General features: G+C 36.3%; 1 protein-coding gene across 1 annotated transcript in view; it reads left to right on the top strand.

Moving 5' to 3' along the window:
• The window catches only part of TRPS1 (transcriptional repressor GATA binding 1), a gene marked incomplete at both ends in the record, with an annotated part of 214,560 nt that extends 191,067 nt beyond the window's left edge, over positions 1–23,493 (top strand). The window contains 2 exons of the mRNA XM_079722587.1: positions 19,108–19,230; positions 22,432–23,493. Of these exons, the coding sequence (XP_079578713.1) occupies positions 19,108–19,230; positions 22,432–23,493 (1,185 nt within the window). The remainder of the gene's footprint in view (positions 1–19,107; positions 19,231–22,431) is intronic.
• Positions 23,494–25,252: the final 1,759 nt, after the last annotated feature.

Here is a 25,252-nt window from a genome sequence, read left to right as displayed (position 1 = left end):
AGCAGTAAGTGAGCCTTGCATTGCTTCTACTTTTTAGACTTTTGAGTTTCTTTTGGATGATATTGGTTTGCTTCATTTAGATACAGAAAAAAATATGCCACATTTTGATATTTTAGCCTTAATACCCTATGTAACACTTATAAAATTCACTTGCTAGATTATAAGATGTTTTCAGTTCATAGAGGAAAATAGAACTCATAGCTTTTCTTTACCTTAGAAAGAATATGGAAAAGTAGTCTCATGGCCTCCTTAACTCTGAATTATAACCCAGACAAACTAGAGACATGCCCAGTGATTCAGAATTCAAACCAAAGAGTATACCAACTCCTTATGGATGTGAATAGACCAGAAGTTGAAACTGATAGTAGCTAATCTAATATTTACAGTGTAAATATGAGAGAGTACCAGAAGAGGTATATATTTTTTCCCCAGTCCATTTAGATACCTCATATCAAAGAAGGTAAACCTTTATTCTTGTTCATGTAGTTATTCAGTCTTTCTAGAAGATAAGGATGATACTTTGTCAATTATTTATTTTTTTGACATATGTGCCAATGGGAACAGTTATTGACCCATTAAATACTTTTTGATATTTGACACAGGATAGTAAATACATGCACTCAGAAAACAATCTGATGCTACCTTTGTCATCATTGTGACACCTGAAAAGCTCTTTTGGTCTTTCAAGTACAGATAAACCTTCAGGAGAGTTCTCAGGTGAGCTGTCCACAAGGGCTTTTATTGTGAACCTTCCACACATATCCTGTATATTCATTGTGAACTAAGGAAATGGCATGGATTGAATCTCAGATCATTGATCATGGCGTCCGTCATGGGGCTATCCTTGCTTTTTGTGCCAACAACGTTTTGCCAAGTTCTTTTAAACAGACCCTTTGGTGGTATAGTGATCGTTATGCTATTTTCTCATAGTGTGGCTTTTGTAGAAAAAAAAGAAAATGGCATGGATCGATTTTGTCAGAACAGTTACATGAGAAGTGTAGATAATGATGAACTCTTTCAAGGATTATTCACACCAAAGAAAATACTAGATGGCATGGATGGACTACTCAGATGTGATCGGTATTGACTCTACTTAAGTATAGAGGCTCTACTTACTAAAAGAATTCTCTTCAAGAAAAATAACATGCAGATGATCGGGTATGGGTACGTGCACGTGTGCGTGCACATGTGTGTGTGTGTGTGTGTATTTATAGAAGAAACATGTTGTTTTATTTTTTTAATCTTATACCTCATTTTTAATGCCTTACTTCTGGTAACAGTCCTTAATTTTCTTTTGAGAATCCACACTTCCCTCACTTTTATTTCATCTAGTTCAGATGAAGCTGATTTTGCCCCAGATTCAGGGCTTAAAGTGTGTGCTAAGATCCATTTTACTTAGACAGGAAGCTTATTAGAAATGCCTAATCTCAGGTCCCATTTCAGACATACTAAATAAAACTCTGCATTTTGATAAGATCACCAGGTGATTTGTAACTCACATTAGAGAAACTGCTCTAGACCTAATAAACCAATCCAAGCATTCATCCTATCTCCCACCTGGCTGTAGTGGGACAGGGACATGACCTGAGTTTGGCCAACAAGGCCCCTATTTGAGGACACTGGGTTGAGCCATCAGGAAAGTGGACTCAGTGCTTCCCCCTCGCTTGTTCAGTTGAGAATATGGCTCTCAACGTGCAACTGTGATGTTGCCATCAAGGGACAAGATCTGTGTGAGTAAGACTGTAGTCAGCATATCCTGATAGCATTTGAATCCTAATTAAACTATGCCTAAAGTCAGGGTTTTTCCCAGTTTTCAGTTGCATGAGTCAGATTTATCTTCATATTGATCTGGTTTGGGTTGTGTTTTCTGCCACAAGCAACTGAAAGAAACTAAAAGATACAGTGATTGGTAATGATTAAGAGCTTATTGAAGTCCACCACCTACTTGCATGGTCTCCTTAGCTGAGAGATAGAAAGAGACTATTTGTGTTTCACATTTTACATTAGTTGTAGCACTTAGAAGCAAAGGAATCATAAAAGTCTTGGGATTGAGACGTGTCTCCTTTCTTGCATCGTTCTCTTAATTGCTTCATGTATATTTACCTTACCTCCCCTCAAAATTATAAACACTTCAAAGGCACTGAACTTTTCTTACATGAGGTGATAATTTGAAGTAATAAGACGTTTATAAATAAACATACCAGAACTTATACCAAGTGAGTGTAGGCTTTCAAAACCACCACCTGAGGAAGCTGCCAATTTATTCAGGTTTTGCTGACTTTGGAGAGAACATTGTTGTAAGTCTTTAGAATAATGACCAACACCAGTTTTTGAGCCATGAGATCACATCAGTGAGTTGCTAGTTACATCTGATTTGTACTAAAGTGACACAACTGGCACTGCTGTTCCACCTGGTCAGGACACTTCAATCCTGATTGACTAGCGCCAGCCCTGTGTCCCCAGAGCTGAGGAGCCTTGATACCCCTGGTATCCCAGCTACTCCCTAAGCACTCCCTGGGAACCACTGCCATCTAGTAATGAAGGGGCAGAACCTGTCCTCATGGAGAGTCCCCCTGAATTCTGCTCCTGTGTTACAGCCAGTGGGGTTCTGATTCTGATCAGCATCTAGGCCGTATGGGTCAGTTATTGCTTTAATATCACCCTTAGGTACTACCAAGGTGGTTCTGCCATCTTATTCATCAGCTTTCCTCGGAGCAAATTTTGCCTTCTTCCAGAAATGAAATTGACTCCAGAAAAGTAGATTTTTCTACAGCTGAGAGAACCAGTATAATGAATGTTTTGACTATATACCTCTGAGCAACTTAGAAAGTAGAATTATGAGTTTAGATTCAGAGGCCTTGTCATCTTTGTATAATAGAAAGTGCCTAGCAATTGTATTCACAAATAAGGGATGAATAATCTGTAATGAACTAGTAAATAAGAGCATGTTTCTCATGCTCCTCAGGGTGTTGCAGTGACTTGACAGCTTTGATTTCGTGGGACGCAGAGATTTTTCATTTCTTCTCCTAAAAGAGGAGAGGAGGCAGAGTTTATAGAGAAGCAAATTCCTAATGGAGAAAACCCCTCCTTTATTGATTAAATAACAGGCATTTGGATTGTGAGTTTTTCCTTTCCTGTCTGTGACTTCTGCAAGCCAAGAAGATTTCAACAGGCAATAAAAATTCAAAGAAATAAAAGGGGTGGAACAGGCTGTGCATTGGTTGTTAAGGAAAATCTAAATCAACTGAGAAGGAAGGTAAAGGAAACCAATGTTTATGGCTGGGACCAAAATGAATTTTATTTTGAGTTCTAATGGAAAATTATACCATTATCACCAAGTTAAAAATTATATATTTATCTAATAACAGAAGCATGTCCAATCGTTTAAACTACAAGCTGAAAAATATATTTTCAAAATAATGATTTTTGTGATAAAGTGATGAAGGCATTTTTTTTATGAAACATAATGTTATGTTACGATAACCTGGTGTGAATTATTTTCTTAGACTATTAAAGCAAAACCTCTCTGCTAATAGTTAGGAATTACATTACGATAGCATACTGCATAGTAAAATAAAGTAAAAGAATGGATCAACTTCCAGAAGCCCCTCTATTGTAAGTGAATATTGCTTTCAGAATTTGTTTTGAAGTATGAATTTAAGAACTATACATAGAAGACAAAACTTTTAATAATTGTATTATACCTTAGACTTTCAATATTACATTCCCATCACAGATTTGTCTAAATATTTTTCTTAACTCAGAATGAACCATTTAGAATCACCCATGTAGAATATATATATGTGTGTATACATACACACAAAGTGTGAATGCATATATCCTGGGTTAATTACTGTGATATGTATGGACATTAATTATCATGCTCAATTATCAACAGCAATAGCAGGCTTAGTGTGATATAATAATCATTTTTAAATAATCTTAAATCTACTCAAGTTGAAAAGATTCTGACAGCAGGAGCCTTGAACAACTGCCCTGAGCAAAATAGACACTGCTTTCTTCTAAACCTGAAAAGGAGAAAGGTAACAATTATCCCTGAGACACTGGAAACAGAGTTATCTGATTTTTTTTTTTTTCTCTCAAATGCCTCCACCTCTTGTGAAAAGAACAGTGTGCTTGGGATGCAGTAGGCAATGGTGGACCTTTCAGAAGCAGTACTAAGATAAACAGATAATTAATGTATTAAAGGTGTAATTGAAATTAAGAATAGCTTTCATATGTGCTTTTAGTACTGTGCAACAATTTATTATTTGTCTGAGGTGCTTTCTTGAATTTTAAGTCAAGATGCTATATGGAGCCGAGGTGGAAAATCACACCTAAACATAATTACCTCTAAAGGTTAAACTTGATACAGAATTAAGTAGGGGTAGAAATGGAAATTAATAAACACTTGTTTTGCCCCTCCATATTTCTTCCATAAATCCGGTGTTCCTTTTTATCATTAAGAGAATTCTGAGTCAGATCAGTATTCCAGTTAAATCAAACTATTTAGTTGCTACATTAAATGTATCTGTCCAGAGGTATCTTTAGCACAGATTAAAATTCCCAATGTGCCTGCAAATTATTTGCCCTGTAAGAAATTTAGAAAAAAAATTTCCCTGAAAATGTCTAACTTAATCCTGATTTCTGTTTAGTTTTAAAAAGTAAAAACCTTCAGAGAGCCTTCTTAACAACTTTAAACATATTACAATCTGCAGTGAGTATAGAATGGCATACACTCAGTGGTGGGAGTTGGAAGATCTGAACGTTCAAAGGAATTGTTTCTCTCTTTTAATAATCATACCTCCTTATATTAATGAATTCAATTCACTGCTATATTTTCAAATTCTTTCTACATTATTTCTTTAACTGGCCACAGGTGTTTGTTTGTATTACTTTAGTGTTCTTCTCTAAGTTTCAAAATGACTCACTCATACAGGAACTCACATTATTTTTCCATTTTTGATCCCTCCCTTCCCCCACCATCACCAAAGAATACTCGTGCCTTAGTATAAATCAGTCTATTTTCATGCTTAAAAAAAAAAAAAAAAGTCAAGTTCGAGAAAGAATAGCACAGCTGTTCAAGATGTCATATCTTATAAAACAAATCTATTAGGAAGGTCAAATCCTGGAAAGGGTCAAGTTAATGATATAAGTGGAATAATTTGGTCATTTTCTGAAATTTGTAAACCTACAAACATAAAAGCCCTGCATTAGATTGACTAATTAGCTAAACCTCTGCTAATGGTGATTTTCTTCTTTAAAAGTTAGGACTTTTATGTTTAAGGCACACTTTTCTTTACCTTTTTTTTTTTTTCTTTTTGGTAAATGTGAATTGCTTTGAATTTTAGTCTGGTACCAATCAGTCCACTATGTTTATTTTTGAATTATTGCCTTCATTTGGGATGAATTTAAAGGAAGATGGTTATTCCCATTTTTATTTTGCCAAAGAAGTATACACATGAGCAACAAAATATATATATATATATATAAAATTCTAGGTATATATGTGTGTATATATATTTGTATATATAATAACAATTAATAAAATAATAAAATCTTGGAAAACAGGTAGAAAAAGAGGGATGACCTAGGTCAGATCTAGCCACTTAACTTTTTGGAGCATGTAATATCTACAGATTCCTTTAATCATACATAAATTATTAATTCTTCATGAAATCTACCTCCTGGTTTCTTAAGTTTCATTGATTCATTAATTCTGCCATTACACTTTTTCATGAGAGATATTTTATCTTCTAGCCTGTTATAACCCTTTAACTTGGGAAAGAAGTATAACTTTCTGATTTTTAAAAGCAGGTATTTTAAAATATAAGACCTTCAGTCCCTGAATTTTGTAAGTTATTAAACTGGAAGACCTTGAAACCACTTTTTTTTAAAGGAAATATGTGCATGTATACACAGATACATATTTTAAGTATATGTTTGTATGCACGTGAATATATTGTATATATGTGTGCATTTTATTTATATGTGTTTATATTTATATATGTGAATATATTCTATATGTATATGTATTTTATATATATATATATATATATATATATATATATATAGAGAGAGAGAGAGAGAGAGAGAGAGAGAGAGAGGATGTCAAATTCCAAATGGTTGTTTACGGACATAAATTTATCCAAAATTATTTCTTGTCCAAAGATTTCTAAGTCTTGATCATATAAATCTAAGTGAATCAACTTTGTGTGATCCATGAATTAAATATACATTGTCATATTTTATAACATATATAATCTATGTGATCACACCATATGAAAAGAACACTACATTCATCTAGAATGAGTAATATGCATAAGGGAACTTGACGTACAGTGCATTTCTTTATGTTCTAGAAGATTCCAACAGCCACTGATTCCTTCCCCAAATTTCCACTTAGCTTTTAGGATGAGAAATATGTATCTTTGACAGACTCATGAAACTCGTGTAAGTGACTAAGTCACCACCAAACTGCTTTATGTAATGAATCCTTAAAGGTCTTTTGGAACACAGTGAAAACAGAAAGGAGAGAGAGAAGTCAAGAGAGAGAAGAGAGCTATTTCTATTTTTAAAATGCATAATTAATGTTATAAACTTTCTTTAAGACAGTCACCTATATGTGAGAGTTTTAGGATCACTATTCATACTTATTTTCATATTGTAAAATAAAATAAATATGAGGTCCTTTGTATATGTTTTGCTCATATTGTTCATAAATATGTAGCTACAGATATTGAACTTTTTATGCGTGTATATATACACGTCCAAAGCTTATTCAGTCATTCAGTATCTTCTAAAATCTGATATCTATTGATACTTAGTACCTTCTGAAATTGAGAGAGAAGGAATTTAATGCTCACTGAGTGTCTGATACATGTTAAGCATGGCATCCATTATTCTCTCATACATAATTATATTTATTAATTGTGTATGTGAATTGAGAGAACTCTAACATAGTAATAAAAATAAATCTCAGAGTACTGATATCTTATTTTCCACCTAATAAAATCAATAGTTATTAGGCTGACATATAAGACACTCTCCTAGCCTAGGTACTCTTACTGCCTTTTTTTTTTCACAGTCTTTTGTACAAGTAATTATATTTATTCTCAACTCTCCAGGGAACTCATGGAATATTTTTAATCTAACATCATTGGTATTTTAGTTTCACTTATAAAATATTATATTGCTTTAATGAAAATAAAAGTAACTAGTGACACTTTACCATGTGTTCGTACTGTGTTTTAATGGATTCGTATGTGTATATGTGTATATATACACATATATAACTGTATATCTGTATGTATACACACATACACACACCAACATATGCCACTTCTGCTAGTTCTGAAAATTGCTCAGAAGCTCAAGCAAACAAAGCTCATTCCTTTTCTCTCCTGTCATACAATACATCATTTAAATATGGTGCAAAATGTATTAATTTTCTTTTATGTTTCACAAAACTGAAACTGTTTTCAATTTGAGTCCTATTTTCTGTGATAATGGCTGCCATTTATATTTCATGAATACAGCAGCATTTCAAGTGATAACACTTTGATCACAGCATGTATGTATATGTATACATACACACATATTTTAAGACTGTTTATTAAAATTAGCAGTATCCTCTCTTCTGACAGAGGTCAATTCAATTAAACTGTCATTAATTAAATGCCTACTGTGTGCAATGCACTGATAATATAAAAGAGTAAAGGAAAAAAAAAAAAAAGGCCCTTCCTTCAAAAGTCCCCAGTCCTTTGGGAGTGACTTGCATATGTATCAATAAATAATTGGAATCCAGCGCTCTCTCTCCTGTACCTAAGTGCTGACAAAGCAGAGCTGTTTGATGATTTAAGACAATTCAATATATGAATTGAATTCTAAGGCAGAATTGGCATTCTAATGTTCCAAAGGCTAAGCTTACACACTGACAACAGAGTACCTTTTATGAAGAAGAGTAGTTTTGATATATTTGGGGGTAAACTTGTAAGTGTGGAGTAGCACAGGAAAACAACTAAACCATTTTGAGGATCTCTTTTGTTTTTTCTTTTGTGTGTTTTAAATTTCAGCTTCTCAATGAACCTTTTTTTCAAATATTTTTAAGAGCTTAGTAATTGATGGCATTTTCTTTGCCATTATTATTCATGTCACTAGGGAGAAATGTTCTTTTTTGTAGGCAAATCACTGTAAAAAAATAATAATTTGGGGTCATTTCTTGCTTTAATTTATTTGCATCTTCTGCAGAGATCGTGGACAGTTTAACAGTGTTCACCCAGGGAAAAAATAATGCCAACAGAAAAAGAATATAAACATGAGGGACGGGAAAATAAAGTTTTAAAAACGTTCGTTGCATTGTTGTAATTTCAGAGCCCCTCTCGTGACATAAAATCTCGCTCACCAAGAGGTTTGTGTCTCAGGATGTACAGCCAGGCCTCAGTACTGGTTTCCTTATATTCTGCTCCATGTACAAGATGTCAAAGTATGAAATGATTTTAACTGTTCCTTTTGATAGGAATGACTGAGGGGTCAGCTCCAGAGAGAGTAGTTCTTGCTTTGGTACATGACACAGTGTGATTAACAAACTCCAGATAGCACAGAGAAGCAGGTCCGAGTTAGGTTTTTAAGTGCAGTTCCCTACCCAAGACGATGTATTGCCTGGCGCTGATATGGCAGTACTGGAGGGGGAATATATGCATCTATATAAAAGCAAAGACAATCCTTGCTTTCTTCTTGAGCAGCTGCAGCCAGTCCCACTAATGGACGTGCAAAAGCAGAAACGAGCAGCACAAGGTATGTGTTCGTTTTTACAGATGGTACTGCAGACAAGTTGGTAATGGAAAAGGAAGTCGTGTACGTGAGCTATTTGACCATGGGGGTGGAGGGCAGGGAGCTACAGAAGGACAGCCCGATTACAGTACTTTCCTGTGTAACTGACCGTGTGAGTTATTGAAGCAGTTTTCCCATGAAAGATTTCAGTTATTACAAAATTACATCATTATTGTTAAGGAAATGCATAATTCCAAGTTGTCTCTTTAAAATAATGTCATTAAAACTTTAAAAATCAGCTTAGATTTCCCTGTCTGCCCAGACCCTCAATAATGAAATTATCTGCTAGATCTGGGTTTTACCTATAACAGTCACAGAATCCTTATTTAAAGACACATCTTTCATTTGAACAGTGACAAAATGTACTAGGTACTTATTATAACTCTTGGAAAGGTGTACCTGATTTTATGGGTCCTGAGGAAATACAAAGTTGAATAAAAAATGAGATAACATTTTCAAACAATTATTTACAGAATCAAAAATTAAATGAAGTTTAGGTTTGTTTCCCTTAGGTCCCACCCCATGTATTTAAAAGTCACAGAGGATGAAATAGTACAAGAAGTATTCCAATATAGTCTTATAAAGTATTTATTTAGTACAAATTGCATATTTGGTATCAGGGTCTCTCGTTGATACATTTGCAGATTTTTAACATGGTTCTTAACTGTTTCAAACTTCAGTATATTTAACTGTATTTCCATAAGTGTTGTTGTTGTTGTTAAGAGGAAATAAGCAGCAATTACCATCTTTCTACTGAGCAAACTATATGCTATGTTTTAATATCTGATCTCCACTCAATAGCCTGTAAAACATGTTTGTAGAGTTAATATTTTAGTCTTGCTGGTATGTAATGAAATGGAAACTATATCATACATGAAAAGTATAAGTCGACTCCATAGGTCACTGAAGAACATGTACTTTTATATCTAATAATGGGGGAAATGTTTAAGGGAAAAGAATTGTAAATATTTTTATATTATTCAAATCTGAGGAATTTGGTAAAATGATCTCATTTTTCAGAATTGGCAGCACTTTATCTTGAATAATGAGGATACCACACATTGCAAAAGGTTTCTGCCAAGGGACATACAAATACATAAATTAAATCTAGTAAATTGTTACCTGAACATGTGTGTTTACGGAACTTCTCAAAACCCTAGCACCGTTTTTCCTGCCCCATCGCTAGCTATGGTGAATGCAAAAGAGATCCTGGTTCACGGCTGCCTTTTCATGCTCGCATTTTTAGGGACTAAGTCAGTGCACTAATTTCTGCTTTTAAACAGAGGCTTTTTTCACATGTATTTTTTATTCTTTTTTTTTTTTTTTTTTTTTTTTTGCGGTACGCGGGCCTCTCACTGCCGTGGCCTCTCCCGTTGCGGAGCACAGGCTCCGGACGCGCAGGCTCAGCGGCCATGGCTCACGGGCCCAGCCGCTCCGCGGCATGTGGGATCTTCCCGGACCGGGGCACGAACCCCTGTCCCCTGCATCGGCAGGCGGACTCTCAATCACTGCGCCACCAGGGAAGCCCTATTCTTATTTTTTGAGACAGCAGGATCAAAACTCATGCACTGCACCCATCCCCCTCCCCCACCACTACCTCTCCATCAGGCAGACGCTGTGCTCTTCCTCTGGCTTCGGCTGTATCTACCAACTTCAAAACTGATCGTTGCCCTATCTGATCAAGGATGAGTCATTTCTTTCTGGTACCTCAAAACTTGGATAATTTGATCAGCTGTTATAGGGTGGTTTGAAGAGATAAGAGTTCTTCAAAGCCAAACTATGGTGAAATATTTTTGGTAAAAATTCCTCAATCACTTCTTTAGTAATATGGCCTGAAACATGGTTAAGAACTGTAGCTCTGAAGTGAGGGAGACCTGGGTTTGTATCTTAGCCTGACTATTTAGCAATTGAAAAATGTTTGAAAAACTCAGTTTTCTCATCTCTAAAGTGGATAGAATAACATAATAATAATAGTAATAATAATTCCTATCTCTTAGGATTGTTTTGAAGATGTCAGATAATGAAACTAAGCCTTTAGTATATTATCCTACACAAAGTAAATACTTGATAAATATTAGATGTATGAGGGTGATTATTTTTAATAAGTACAAAAAGTAGGGACAAAAAGTAGCCAAACAAGATAATTCTACCAGATAATTGATTCAAAAGTGGTTTTTAGAAAAATCTTGTGCTTTTGCCTAGACTTAGAGACTAGGATGTATTTTTTTGATACTAGGTAAGTCAAAGAACCATTCTCAGTCTTTTACCTCACCAATAAAGTGAGAGAATAATAATCCCTGGTAATTCATTTTGAATCTAAACTGAGGTAATATATGTCAGGAGTTCTTAACCTTGGGATCCATGGGCACTCAGACCCATGTGAAAATCTTTGGATACATTTTGTGAAGGACATTCTTTTAAACAGCCTGAAGTTTATTTGTAAAATACTTTACATATTTTTTTTTTTATTATCTGGGGAGAGTGTCATAAATTTTATCAAAAGAGTTTATGACTTCGAAGAATCTTAGGAACCATTGATATAGATGTGAATGCCTTGAGGGATGGTAACACTTAATGGACCAGCTATTATCTGTTAGCTGATACAAAAGGAATTACTGATTATTATCTGTTATTTTCTGTTTCTTTCAAAATGACCATATCACCATCACTATCATAAAACCAATCCTACTTAGGTAATACATAAAATACCTATATTTGTTTCTTCAATTAAATGCTTAGAAACTGAACCTTTTGAACTTTAGGCTTTTTCTAGAAAAGTCCCTATCACCAAGATTTTTCTTTTCTATAATGTGAAGAATTCCCATAATAAATGTTTGCTAAATATACTGTTTAAATAAAATTTGTGATATATTTATTAAAACAGAATCAATTCTTGTATTCTCATGCTGAGGTTTACTTAAGAGGTGCTAAAGTTGTTTGTGCCTCCAAAAAGCCTTTTTATTTTCCTTTTCAGTGTCAGATTTTGGCACTAGCATAGAAGAAGGTCCCTGTAGAAACTCTCTCAGACCATTGTTGTTACTAAAGGAAAGGTGAAAATGGATCTGTGGTGGTAGAAATAGAAGCAGTGAGAGACATGAGCAGTTCTTTTGACAATAATGACTTTCACATGAAATGAAAAAAGACAATGTAGACATAAATCTTCAACCATATTTTCAGCTGTCCAAATACATATTGCTATAAAGGCAGAACATTGTTATAGAAACAACATGGGTTTAGAACTCCAAAGATCTGGATTTTTCCAGTCCTGGTCTGTTACGTAATTTGTGTGTGACATCAGATGTTTGCTCATTTACTAAATATGGGATAAGTCAAAGTATGGAGATGGGGGTCCTTCAGACCTATGTAATGGGTTATATGTGTGATAAATTTCTAAAATCTGAAGATTTGAAGAATCCATATGAATAATTTAAAGCATGAGATTTACCTTGGGAGCTCTTATTTTCTTCAGTCCCACCCCACGAGTCACCAGTTGCATCTCAGAAGAAATGGAGCTAATGTGTTTTAGCGTGTCCTGATATACTGGGCAGCTCCCATGTGGTGACGAGTCAGTGGAAAGGTCCTAGGCACATTCGTACCTGGGTACATTGTATGATTACTAGAGTATGAATTGCCTCATGTCCTGGAACAGAAGTTGTTCCATTGCTCCTAGCCAAGGATGTCAGTTTAGTTTACACTGGTCTGCATTAGCTTTGCTGATGTGTTGAGGAAGTGAATTTAATAAGCAGGTAAACAGGTTTTGTTTCCAAACTCTGAGATAGGTAATTACAAGATGGATGCTTGGCTGAACCTTGTAGAGTCTCTTCAGTTTTCTGGCAAGAAATCTGAGGGCATAGAGGGCTGTTTTCAAGCAGGCATAGTCTTGCTGTTTCAACTGATTCTTCATGATTTAATTTGAAACAAAAGCCAGCCAAGGTATTAATATCTATTGCTTTTTGTTGGCAGAGCTCTTTCCCTGCTCTTGCTAAAATATTGGCCAGCCCATGCTTCTGATAAAATTCTGGCTATTAATTTAAAGGTGTTCACTGCAAGCCACCATCTGTTGTAAGTGGTTTTAGGTACTGCATTCCTTATATTCTGTAGGGTCTATCGGTGTATGGTGTGTAGTCAATAGTCAATTAATTCGTTAATGGGTGGAAGTGGGGGAGAGTGGCCTTCTATGTCTCTCTTAGTGGTAAATAATAGTGATAATGACTAAAATAATATTTATCATTTATTCAACAATTATTGAAAGTCTATTATATATGACAGTCATTAACACATTATTTAGTTTATATCAACTCTTTTGGTGGTTAATAGGGCAAAGTTATTGATAGGACATTTTTACTGATGGGACAATAAGCAAGGATCTTGCTTCTGAAATGACTGGACTATTAACCATTTTTATTAAGGAGCACAGAGAGTAAGCCCTCTGATTATTAGATAACTTTCAGCCTTTACATGAGATTTATTCATGGGAGATGCTTTGGTTTCTTCAGGAATGTTTCCATATAATTTACATGAATTAAACTGTCAGTGTTCACGAACGATCTCAGTTTGTATCACGTTAACTCAACACGTAGTTAGTCTTTAGCAGATGGTACTGGAAACTGAGAGATTACAGATCATGTCTGCCATATACATCACTGTAACCCCAGCTTCTAGCACAGTGTCAGGCACATGGTGGACATTTAATAATTATTCCCAGAACTGAACTGAATTAAATTTACCACTGAAATTTTATTACTGCAAAGTTGTACCAGAAGGTTCTATCATAGCCATCTGTGCATTTCCCTAGAATGAAGTTTTCAAAGGATTCTTGATATAATTGAATAAACATAGAAATTATTTAAAGAGTTAAAAATACTTGAGGTACTTCCAGACTAACAGCATGTATATCAAATTTCAGATTGATTTGATTTAAAATGGCTAAGATATAAAACCATAAAAAATGTGAGTAAATGCTCTGCCTATCAAGGCTTGTTATGTAATTACATGGTTTCAGTATGGTTCTTATTCATAGAAAACTATTATAAAGCATCATTTCTGCACATATAACTCCACTAGTGGGGATTTTTAATATCTTGAAGATGAATATCCATGTCTCTAAATGTTAAGCCACTTGAATTAATAATTCAATCAAATTTACTTTTTATTCAAACTAATAAGTTCTGTGTTAATAATGAAATTTGAAAAAAAAATAATGAAATTTGAAAACCTTAAAATATTTCTTTTCGGCTGATCTTCAAATAATAAAATAAAATAAGCAATAAAAACAGATGAACCAGTTTGAAAGTTTTCTTCCCATTCTTATTCTTTTCTAAAGACCCATCTGGGTTTACCAACATATGTGTCAGGGCTCAACACAAAGGGATCTGCAACTGACTGAGGATTTAAGCACCACAGAAGCAAAACTTCAATCAGAAGCTTTGAGAAAAATTTAATGATAGTGATGCCGTACAGTGGTTAGCTGTGAACCTAAAGACTAAAGGTTGTTTAGTTAGTCATTACACTTCTTGGTGTCCTCTACAGCAGGAAAAGGAAAAAATGACATTGGATTTAAAGTGTACTTATATTAAAAGATGGGTGTGTCATTTTCTGTTTCAAATCCTGGCATGGATGATGGTCCAAATTCATCACCTAAATTGCTGTTGTGAAAATCAGTGTGGTGGTTATAATACATTGGAAACGTGGAAAGGAAACAAGTGACCCAAAATTCTCAGTCCTTGAAAAGCCCTTGCGAGGCCAGTCACTGGGCTGGCCCCGGAATTCCTTGCAATTAACTGTTCCTACCACTGTCCATCCTTTTTCACACAGGAAATTACCAGCCAACAGAAATAACATGAAGGCCACACAAATGCAACCTAAAAGTTAGTGGGCAAACTATTTAAACTTGAAGTTAAAAGCAATCAGTTCCTTGTTGATTCCAGAATTTGCTCTGTAGAAATTTTCTGTTGAGATGACTTTCAGGTAGATTAGGGTTTTCGGCCGACCTTCCTGCACTCTTGCCCTCTGTTGAAACCACATAGAAGCAGAAGGTGCACTTAGAGAGGGCCAGGGGCAGAGGATGCTATGACTGTGTGCAGCTTTGGATGTGTAAAGGACGGCTTTCCTTCAGCCCGAAAGGAGCACCTATCACGTATGCCACCCGTGTTATCCACTAACGACTTATTCCTATCATTTCCTCTCCCAGAAGTGTCCTTATCCATATCACTCAATTCTCCTCTCTCCTGAACAAAGTCATGGAGGTACAAATTATTATCATCTCTTAAAAACAGCCTGTAGGAAAAGGAGAAACAACTTATTATTTAAAACATACACACGCACATATAGAGCCATCAGCAATGCATGACTCTAATGATGCATATACAGGGGAGTTGCAGCTTTGTTCTACCTGACCTCATATCCTCAGGACATAGCAAGTATCTGGCTTCAGCTATTTCTCAAAAATAAGTGTGGGATGTAGGACTGGAAAATTAACTCTTTTGATTTTATTGTCTACAACCTCATTAGCCCTCTCTGACCAACTGAAGATAGATTTGTCAATCCAAATGGGAGACATTTTAAAGGAATATTTTTTTAAAACTTTTTTTTTTTCAAAAACAGGAGTGATGACTAGTGATAAAAATAATAGCAAGAGAGATTATTTTCAACTTTATTAATGTTTAGCTGCTCAAGACAGAGAGCACTGTCCTAGGTGCTTATTACTTAGACTATTTGATGACTGTTCAGAGACATGATTTCTGTCTTTAACATAGTATAAAGGAGAATGACAAAATATTTTAAAACTCTGTTATACCTGATAAACTATGAATGAAATAAGATCTTTAGTGCCTTTCTTTCTCTTTAACAAGTTCATTGTTAAAAAGTGGGGCAGGGGAAACTTCTATTCTGCTTCCTTCGCCAGCAGACTGCTTCTCAGCACTTGATTGGGCTAAGGATGTTGGTGACTTCAGAATAAATGCCATACTCCATCCAGCCAGGTTCTCACTGTGGGTCAGGGCTCTCATCTGCGTTGTGATTTAGAGAGATGTGCCCCGGTCTACAATTCTGTGCTCACACAACTAAGGACATTGCCCACTTCTCCCACCTTCTCTGTTGCTTCCAGTAGTTCCAAGTGCATCAAACATAAGGTTCTACAGTGCTTACCAAAGTGATACATTTGTTTAGATGGGAGGTAACTTACTATGTGAAATATTTCTCACCTACCTCCCACTCTCCTCCCGCACACAGCAGGCCCCTATTGAATTCTAGGTGTGAACACCTAGACATTTCACTCTGACTCAACTTTCCATTCTCATATTTGATAAGATTGGCACAAATAAAATACATGTGATTATACCCAACTCTATGCTTTAAGCATATCTAAAATGTGCAATAAGTAGATTAAAGAGATATAAACGAAACCACAAAATATTTTTCTCTTACAAAAGAAATACAATTGAATCCCCTTGATGGATAGCTAACTTGAGCGCCTACTACATACCTGGCATTGTTTTATTACATCCATTTGTCCACATTAATACTCACAGCAGCTCACACTTTAAAGATGAGGAAATTTAAGCATTGCCAGGTTAAGTAACTTGCCCAAAATTGCACCCAGCAACTCAAGACAGAGATATGTTTTGAGTACAAGTTGTCTGACTCCTAAATCTGATTACTAACACCCCCCATGCCATACTGACTCCGAGTAAGTGAATCCAAAGGACTCCAGATGTATTTAAAATAAGATATGGTTGACCTAAAATACATCAGCCTTTATTGGAGCCTAAGTGCTGCTTAAAGCAAGATATGCCTGTGGAAACCAGTCCTGTAATTTCAGGATTTTCCCTCGAACTAATGAAGGGCATTTTCTTTGCGAGAGAATCAAGCACAAAGTTGTGCAAGGATTGAAACGTTCTCTGAAATCAGGATTACACCCACTTTGGCATGCTGTGTCAAGCAGCCAGGGCATAAGGAAAGAAAAGCAGGCTGCAGTGAATGGTTATACATTCAGATCTGAGCCTCAACCGTATATGTGCATCAGTTTCCAAATGGACATTTACATTGCCTTTATATGGATCAAACTGGTGTTTATTTGCAAAACGTGTTATTTATATCTCGGGGGAAAAGACAGCATGGCCCCAGGGAAGTTTCACAATTATAACCTAGCTAGGCTCCCCGACGTACCTCGGATAAAGGGGGCCCCCAGAGTGTTTGATAAACACAACCTCTAATAGTTCATTGATTTGAGGGAAACGGCAGTCTGTACTTTTGCAGTAGGTCCCAATTTGGACTTTGAGGGCTAACACCCAACTTTTGTGCTGCTCTTATTGAGACTGAGAAATTTATGATACACTCCTGGTCCTGATTTGGGGTGGGGGGAGTAAAGAAAAAAGGGGAGCCAGAGATTATCTTTGTGAAAAACTCTAGCTTATATTACATCACCTAAAGTAGCCCAACCTGCTACACTAATGAAATTGTGTTCTTGGTCGCAAAGGACAATTGTTAGCCTGACTTTGTGCTCACTAAAAACATTCCCCCAATCTTGTTAAATTATTGCTCTCATTTCAGATTTTTATGGCTCTGCAGCTTACCAGTCCTCATTTCTTTACGTTTCATTCATTTTCTTTGTATTGATGATTAATGGAGGATGTTGAATGTTAGAGTGAGCAGGCATCAGCAATTGCAAGATCATAATTAGTTTAGCTGACGAGGGCCTCTGATAGCACTTGCATCTGGATGGAAAAATTACCCTATAGGGAACTGGCTGCTCACCAGGTCTTTTTAGTGATACATTGTGAAACACCCGATGAATCAAATGCCCTTTCAATGCCAAGAAAGTGTTCCAGTCTTGAAGCCAAAATTATGTCTGCAGAAAGCTTTCCATTTGAAATGTATCAGAGTACAATTATAACCATTGTATTTTCTTGGCAGGGATACCACTCGTCTACAGTATGGACTCAAGTTAAATAAATTGCCTAAATTTTATGAATCCCTGAAATTTTGACTTATGGTGTTTGTAATTTTAAATTTATAACAAAATTGGGCTCCAGCAAGACTTTTTCCACTCCTTATCTAACATGCATATTTTATCATTAAAGGCTTTACTTCCTAGAGAAAGGAGAGCAGAGTTGCAATTCAGGCTCTTTTTTTTTTTTTTTTTTTTTTTTTTCAGCAAGAGAGTTCATTTCCTGCCTGTTAGTATTTGCGCCTACGAACACAGCCTGACTTTTGTTTCAATGAGAAGTTTAATGGAATCATTACTTGATAGCGAGAATGGAACAAGCAATACTAATGATCTACTTTCAGATAGTCTTGGATTATTTTTGAATCTGGTGATTAGAGAATTCAGCCCACTAAAATCAATTTGTGTTCAGAAATGCTTGTGATTTCCAAGTCTGAGTCAAATAAAATAAATAAATAGCCATTGATGGGACTATGTTGTCTGGCTTAAGTAGGCCCCTCATAAGGATTCTCATTAGTAATACTGTACTTCTAGTTGGCAGAAGTTTCTACTATTCCTCTCAGCTTTGGAAGAGAGAGGGTGTGTTCTCTTTCAGATTTTACAATTGCAAACCAAAAATTAGAACTGAGTGTCTTACAGTCTCTTAATACTTACGTTACATGAATGACATCCAAAAAGACACACATCAGGTTTAATTGTAAGTGGTTTACATGCTGCATTTATTCCAAGCTTGACTATATTTTAAAGCTCAGGTAGCCTGTGCTCCTCCCTTCTCTTTCAGATTTTACAATTGCAAACCAAAAATTAGAACTGAGTGTCTTACAGTCTCTTAATACTTACGTTACATGAATGACATCCAAAAAGACACACATCAGGTTTAATTGTAAGTGGTTTACATGCTGCATTTATTTCAAGCTTGACTATATTTTAAATCTCAGGTAGCCTGTGTTCCTCCCTTTCCAGAGTATATTAAACATATTGCCAGGCTCTGTCTTTTGACTTTTGTTTTGACACTTTTAAAAGGTATATTTTAGGGTTCAGCATTTAGGAACCATCATGAAAGGCACAAAACCCAAAGTTCAAAAAGTTAAAGCTGTTTCTGTGAAAGGCCTTTGGTGTTGCACACACCTCATCCATCACTGTATGGTTAATTATAATGAAAATCAGTGGTGCCTATTAAACACAATTGAACCTGACCTCATTATGGGCAGTGTGGTTTTATACTGTCATTGTTGCTAGTCTAAAGACAAAACTCCTGGGTTGATTTGGTCTAACTCCACTGATCATGTGACTCACCTCTGACCATGTGTTTTTTTTTTCCCCCATTTCAGAGGCGTAGAGGCTCGGGTGTTTTTTGTGCCAATTGCTTGACCACAAAGACCTCTCTCTGGCGAAAGAATGCAAATGGCGGATATGTATGCAATGCGTGTGGCCTCTACCAGAAGCTTCACTCGGTAAGAACTTGTTAGACTGTTTCAGGAAAAGCTTTATAAAGCCACCCTGGTCTGTGGCGTGATAAGTTCCATTCCCTGGCTTGCAGTGCCTGCCCCTGCAGAGCTTAATGCAGTCGCTTTGAGTGCACATGTGATTGATGGTGGACCGGCCTTAGATGTTATGGGGAGATACATTTGCGATCATTAGTAATGCATTATGCTTCTTTTGATATAAAAGAGGAAAATGATTGATTTCTGGGAACGTCACATAACAGATAGTTGAACAAGTGGTTATCAGAATTCAGTGAAATTAATTTAGGTAGAAAGGAGAAACTTCAAAAATTCAGAAGTACATAAAAAGTTTAAAATAAAAAGGGGTTCTCTCCCATGTTCATTATAAAATCTAGGGCAGGGGGAAAATGCTTATTTTCCAGTTTACCATTGGAATTTGCAAGTGTCATTCGGGCTGCTTTGGGGGCTGGAAGTTGGACACGTTCAGAAGAGTGGTTCTAAACCGGGACGCAGTATGCCAATGCTCTACATTGCTTCCAGTGGTATCTGGGGTATCTGAGGGCTTGCAGAACACACAGCAGAGCAAGATGCAAAAGTGCTTTGTGTTTTAAGATCTCTGGCTGACTAATTTCTAGGGCTCTCTGAGGTACCTCAGTTATTTCTAACCAAATTTTAGGTGGAATCCTCTAATAAAATTTAAACTCACAAATCTCCCATCTTTCTATGCATTTGACTTCTTGAGGATATTTTTTTAGTTTAGATAGTTTATCTGCTGACCAGAGCTGCCTTTAAAAATAGGCATGCCCCAATGTAGTAAACAGAAATCTATTTCCCTCTGCCTTTTTCATTTGGTTTGGCATTTTACCACAGCTCTTAGCACCAGCCAATGAATAGATTACAGCTATGGAGAATATAATTTTAGACAAACTGTCCTCCCAAATGGGCCATCGGAAGCACTCTTTTAAAAAATGCATGCTGGGCTTCCCTAGTGGCACAGTGGTTGAGAGTCTGCCTGCCAATGCAGGGGACACGGGTTCGTGCCCCGGTCCGGGAAGATCCCACATGCCACAGAACGGCTGGGCCCTTGAGCCATGGCCACTGAGCCTGCGCGTCCGGAGCCTGTGCTCTGCAACGGGAGAGGCCACAACAGTGAGAGGCCCGCATAGCCCCCCCCCAAAAAAAAATGCATGCTACCAACAATGCTAATTGGTAGTAAACTGTAAAAACCTTAGTTATTAGCATGGAGCTAATAGAAGGATTCCCCACCCCCCGACACACACACACACACCACCATCACCTTACTTTTTCTTAAACTTCACCACTTAAGCACAACAATAAGCTTCCATTCAATGGGTACTGACAGTAATAATTTTAATTGAACTCAGGCCAAAGGCCAAAAATTAATTAAACTGCTGCTCTTCCAGGTTATGGTAATTTAACAACTGTGATATAAACTAAACTTTTTTTTTTTACAATTATTTTAATATTCATCTCTCCAGAGATGAGATGTTTTCAATTCTGAGTTTTTTGAAAATCACAGATTTAAACACATAAAGGTTATACTCACATTTCATGTCAAAGACTGCCACAAAAGTTTTGAAAGTTTAAAAAAGGTATTAATGCATATTTCAGATTTCTTTAGAAGACAGAGATTAACTACTGCATATTTTTATAATATGAATATGAGCTCTTTATAAACCTGAAATTCTGAACAAAGTAAATGAACATGGAATATCCAAGGGGATGTGGCATTTTCATTCTGAAATGAATAATTTGATTGTCAGTAACAAGTGTGTTATCCTTTTTCCTTCAAAATATCTTTGTGACGATAAAAACATTGCAAAAGGTTTTGTATTTTGTTTAGCATATAAAAAGTACGCTCTTGCATTGAGGTGCATCCTTTCTAGGTATAACTCACAAGTTATGTATTGTTTATATTCATATTTTAGGTAGAGATTACTTCCTGATTTCAGTAATCTTTTAGAAAAATCAGATTTTAGCCCATTTAAAGATTCTCCTAAATTTTTAATCTGTAAATATGCATTGATCTATTAAACATATTCTCTTGATTTTATAAATCAAAATTAGAGCTCTTACTGCAAGTAAAGTTTTTATTATAGTGTTATCTATGGATTTTAGTCATGTTATATAAACACCTACTGACCATGTACATAAATACGAATCATATAATACTTAAGCTGAGTGAAAGTCAGCATTCTATTTAAGTACAGAGTAGACTGACAGATAGGATATTTGAACCGAGCCTACAAATAAATTTAGATTGTCAACAGAAAACAAATGCTTCACCTGTTAACAAGTAAAATCTTCCATAGTGAGTACTTATATAAGTAAAGGGAAAAAAACGTGAGAGATTTAAAAAAAAAGCTCTCACTGATAATGGCTTTGATTACCTGATATCTTTCCTTACAATTCTGTCAGTTTGTCTTTGATTATTTATGTTCTGATGTTTAATATTCTATATTTAGGCAGCTGGGGCTGGCATAACAAAATACCATAGACTGGGTGGCTTAAACAGCAGACATTTATTTTCACACAGTTCTGGAGGCCGGAAGTCTGAGATTAGGGTGCCAGCCTGGCTGGGTTCTGGAGAGAGCTCTCTTCCTGGCTTGTAAAAGGCTGCCTTCTCACTGTGTCCTCATTTACCCATATTTACCTCCTAAAGGCCTTATCTTCACATACAGTCACATAGGGGTTAGAGCTTCAACCTATGAATTGTAGGGGGAGTGGGGAGAGGGAGACACAATTCAGACTGAAGCCATGTATCATTTTTCCACAGTTGTCATCAAAACCTATCTCCCATGTTACTATGTTGACATCTTGGCACATGACTCAAAAGTTGAGAGTATTTCAGAAAAATCACATTTCTTCAAGTAACTTTAAACACCGTTTTATCACGAAATAATGCAATTCCAAAATCTGTTGAGTTTGGAAAAGCTGTTTCCAAGTAGATTAAAGTTTTTCAGTCCTCCCTGTAAAGATGGGCATGATTTAATTAGGGTAAAATAATGTGCTTGGGTTACTTCCTCTGATCCTGCTTAGGGCAAAAGGAGGAGATTTAGTAAGTCTATAACGTAAAGCCTATCGTTGCTTTGAACTTAAGCATGGTTTATATTTGTGAGGAATTGTTAATGCATTTTAATGTGTTTTTTAATGTTTTCCTTTTATGTATTGTGTGTGTGTTCCCCGCAGACTCCCAGGCCTTTAAACATCATTAAACAAAACAACGGTGAGCAGATTATTAGGAGAAGAACAAGAAAGCGCCTTAACCCAGAGGCACTTCAGGCCGAGCAGCTCAACAAACAGCAGAGGACCGGCAGTGAAGAGCAAGTCAATGGCAGCCCCTTAGAGAGGCGGTCAGAAGATCACTTAACTGAAGGTCACCAGAGAGAAATTCCGCTCCCCAGCCTGAGTAAATACGAAGCCCAGGGTTCATTGACTAAAAGCCACTCTGCTCAGCAGCCAGTCATGGTCAGCCAAACTCTGGATATTCACAAAAGGATGCAACCTTTGCACATTCAGATAAAAAGTCCTCAGGAAAGTACTGGAGACCCAGGAAATAGTTCATCCGTATCTGAAGGGAAAGGAAGTTCTGAGAGAGGCAGTCCCATAGAAAAGTACATGAGACCCGCGAAGCACCCAAATTATTCACCACCAGGCAGCCCTATTGAAAAGTACCAGTACCCCCTTTTTGGACTTCCCTTTGTACATAATGACTTCCAGAGTGAAGCTGATTGGCTGCGGTTCTGGAGTAAATATAAGCTCTCCGTTCCTGGGAATCCGCACTACTTGAGTCACGTGCCTGGCCTACCAAATCCTTGCCAAAACTATGTGCCTTACCCCACCTTCAATCTGCCTCCTCACTTTTCAGCTGTTGGATCAGACAATGACATTCCTCTAGATTTGGCGATCAAGCATTCCAGACCTGGGCCAACTGCAAATGGTGCCTCCAAGGAGAAAACGAAGGCACCATCAAATGTAAAAAATGAAGGTCCCTTGAATGGAGTAAAAACAGAGAAAGTTGATAGAAGTACTCAAGATGAACTTTCAACAAAATGTGTGCACTGTGGCATTGTCTTTCTGGATGAAGTGATGTATGCTTTGCATATGAGTTGCCATGGTGACAGTGGACCTTTCCAGTGCAGCATATGCCAGCATCTTTGCACGGACAAATATGACTTCACAACTCATATCCAGAGGGGCCTGCATAGGAACAATGCACAAGTGGAAAAAAATGGAAAACCTAAAGAGTAAAACCTTAGCACTTAGCACAATTAAATAGAAATAGGTTTTCTTGATGGGAATTCAATAGCTTGTAATGTCTTATGAAGACCTATTTAAAAAAAAAATACTTCATAGAGCCTGCCTTATCTAACATGAAATTCCCTTCTTTTATTATTCTTTCTTTTGATGAGTAGGTTACCAAGATTAAAAAGTGAGACAAATGGTCAGTGAGAAAAAAAATGGAAGATGGTATATAGTCCTGTTTAGAACCTAGTAGGTCAAGACCATCTTGGTGAATGTGTACTATGGAAACCATCCATAAGAAGTATCACCAGACTATAATTATTATGTTTGTAAAGAAAGAGATCAAAGCTGTCTAGAATTTGGAAGGGTTTACATATTATGATCCTAAAGCAGTATTGGGCTGGCCATTGGCCCATTTGTTCAAAAACCATAAATTGTTGCCTCAATTTCAAAGTGTCTTGAAATCCTAGACAGATGAGGAGAAATCTAATCTCCAGGGCAGTGAAAGGAAAATGGCGCCCTCCTGGATGAGAATCCTCTCATTGATCATGTTTCGAATTTAGACCTAGAAATGCGAGCTGTGGTTAGGCTTGGGGAGAGAGCAGCGGGAAAAGTGACAATGATTTTGGCCAGCCCTGCCTGTACATACACATGCACACCCTCTCTGATATTTTTGTCCTTTAGATGTTCAAATACTCCTTTCAAAAATAGTCCTCTTGTTTGCAATTTAGGTTCATTTTGTCCAAATATATATGCATTTTTAAAAACAATGTCCTCAGTGCTTACGTAGTAATTTTATTTTAGCCAGATCTTTTCTTTCTTGTATGTGATGATCCAGTTTGGGTTTGTTTTTTAAGCTTCCTCTTGGTCACTGATCTCACTGGGCACGTTCTAACTAAAGGGATCCCCTCAGTTCAAAAGACTAGATGGATACAAAAGTTCAGACCATGGGCTTCATTGGTTTAGAACACATGGTATTTCTCCACAAGGTAACCTGCTGTATTTATTTATTTTCTTTTGGTTTAAGTATAATTTCCAAACTATGTGGTCAGGCAGCGTCTAAAGTTACGTTACCACAGACTGACAGTTGGTATATGTACCAATCAATCCCTTCATTAGATTTATACAGGTTTAGTTAAGTAGCATTAAATAGGATTCTTAGAAGTTTGCTCTTCATAGTACTTTTAATACATAAGGCTTTGTAAAACTATCCATGAAGGGAAAGCCTCAGCATAACTGCTCAGGGAAATAGGGCTAAATAACTGAACATTAAATAATTGGTTAAAGGTGCTGTTAGTCGAGCCTCAATGCTTGCTACACAGATGTATGTACAAGGACTGACTTTAATAATTTGCATTATATTGTCCCAACCAGTAGTTTATTTTTTGCCACGGAGATGTAGAAGATATTACAAGCTACTGGATGCACTGTCAGATTAACTTATTTCATTAAAGAAGTTGGGAGAACAAATAGGAAAAAAAAACCTTATTTTTCTAGTAAATATTAATGTATTACATTTCAAATAATGGTGCCTGACATATTGAATAATTATTTTCTACAGTGTACGTATGCAACAAAGATATTCCATCATGCATTAGAGTCAGTTCTGGCTCTGCCTAGCTGTTTACATTTGCAAATGTAGCAAACAAGGTAATGAAGCAACTATTTCTATTGCGGTAGATATCTTTTGTGTGTGTGTGTGTGTGCATTAAAGTTGTAAACGGTAACATGAAACAAATGAAAGTTCTTGATATAATGGTATGGA

This window comes from Hyperoodon ampullatus, assembly GCF_949752795.1.
Source record: "Hyperoodon ampullatus genome assembly, chromosome: 17".
Lineage (NCBI taxonomy): Eukaryota > Metazoa > Chordata > Mammalia > Artiodactyla > Ziphiidae > Hyperoodon > Hyperoodon ampullatus.
This window is presented reverse-complemented; position numbering and strand designations above follow the sequence as displayed.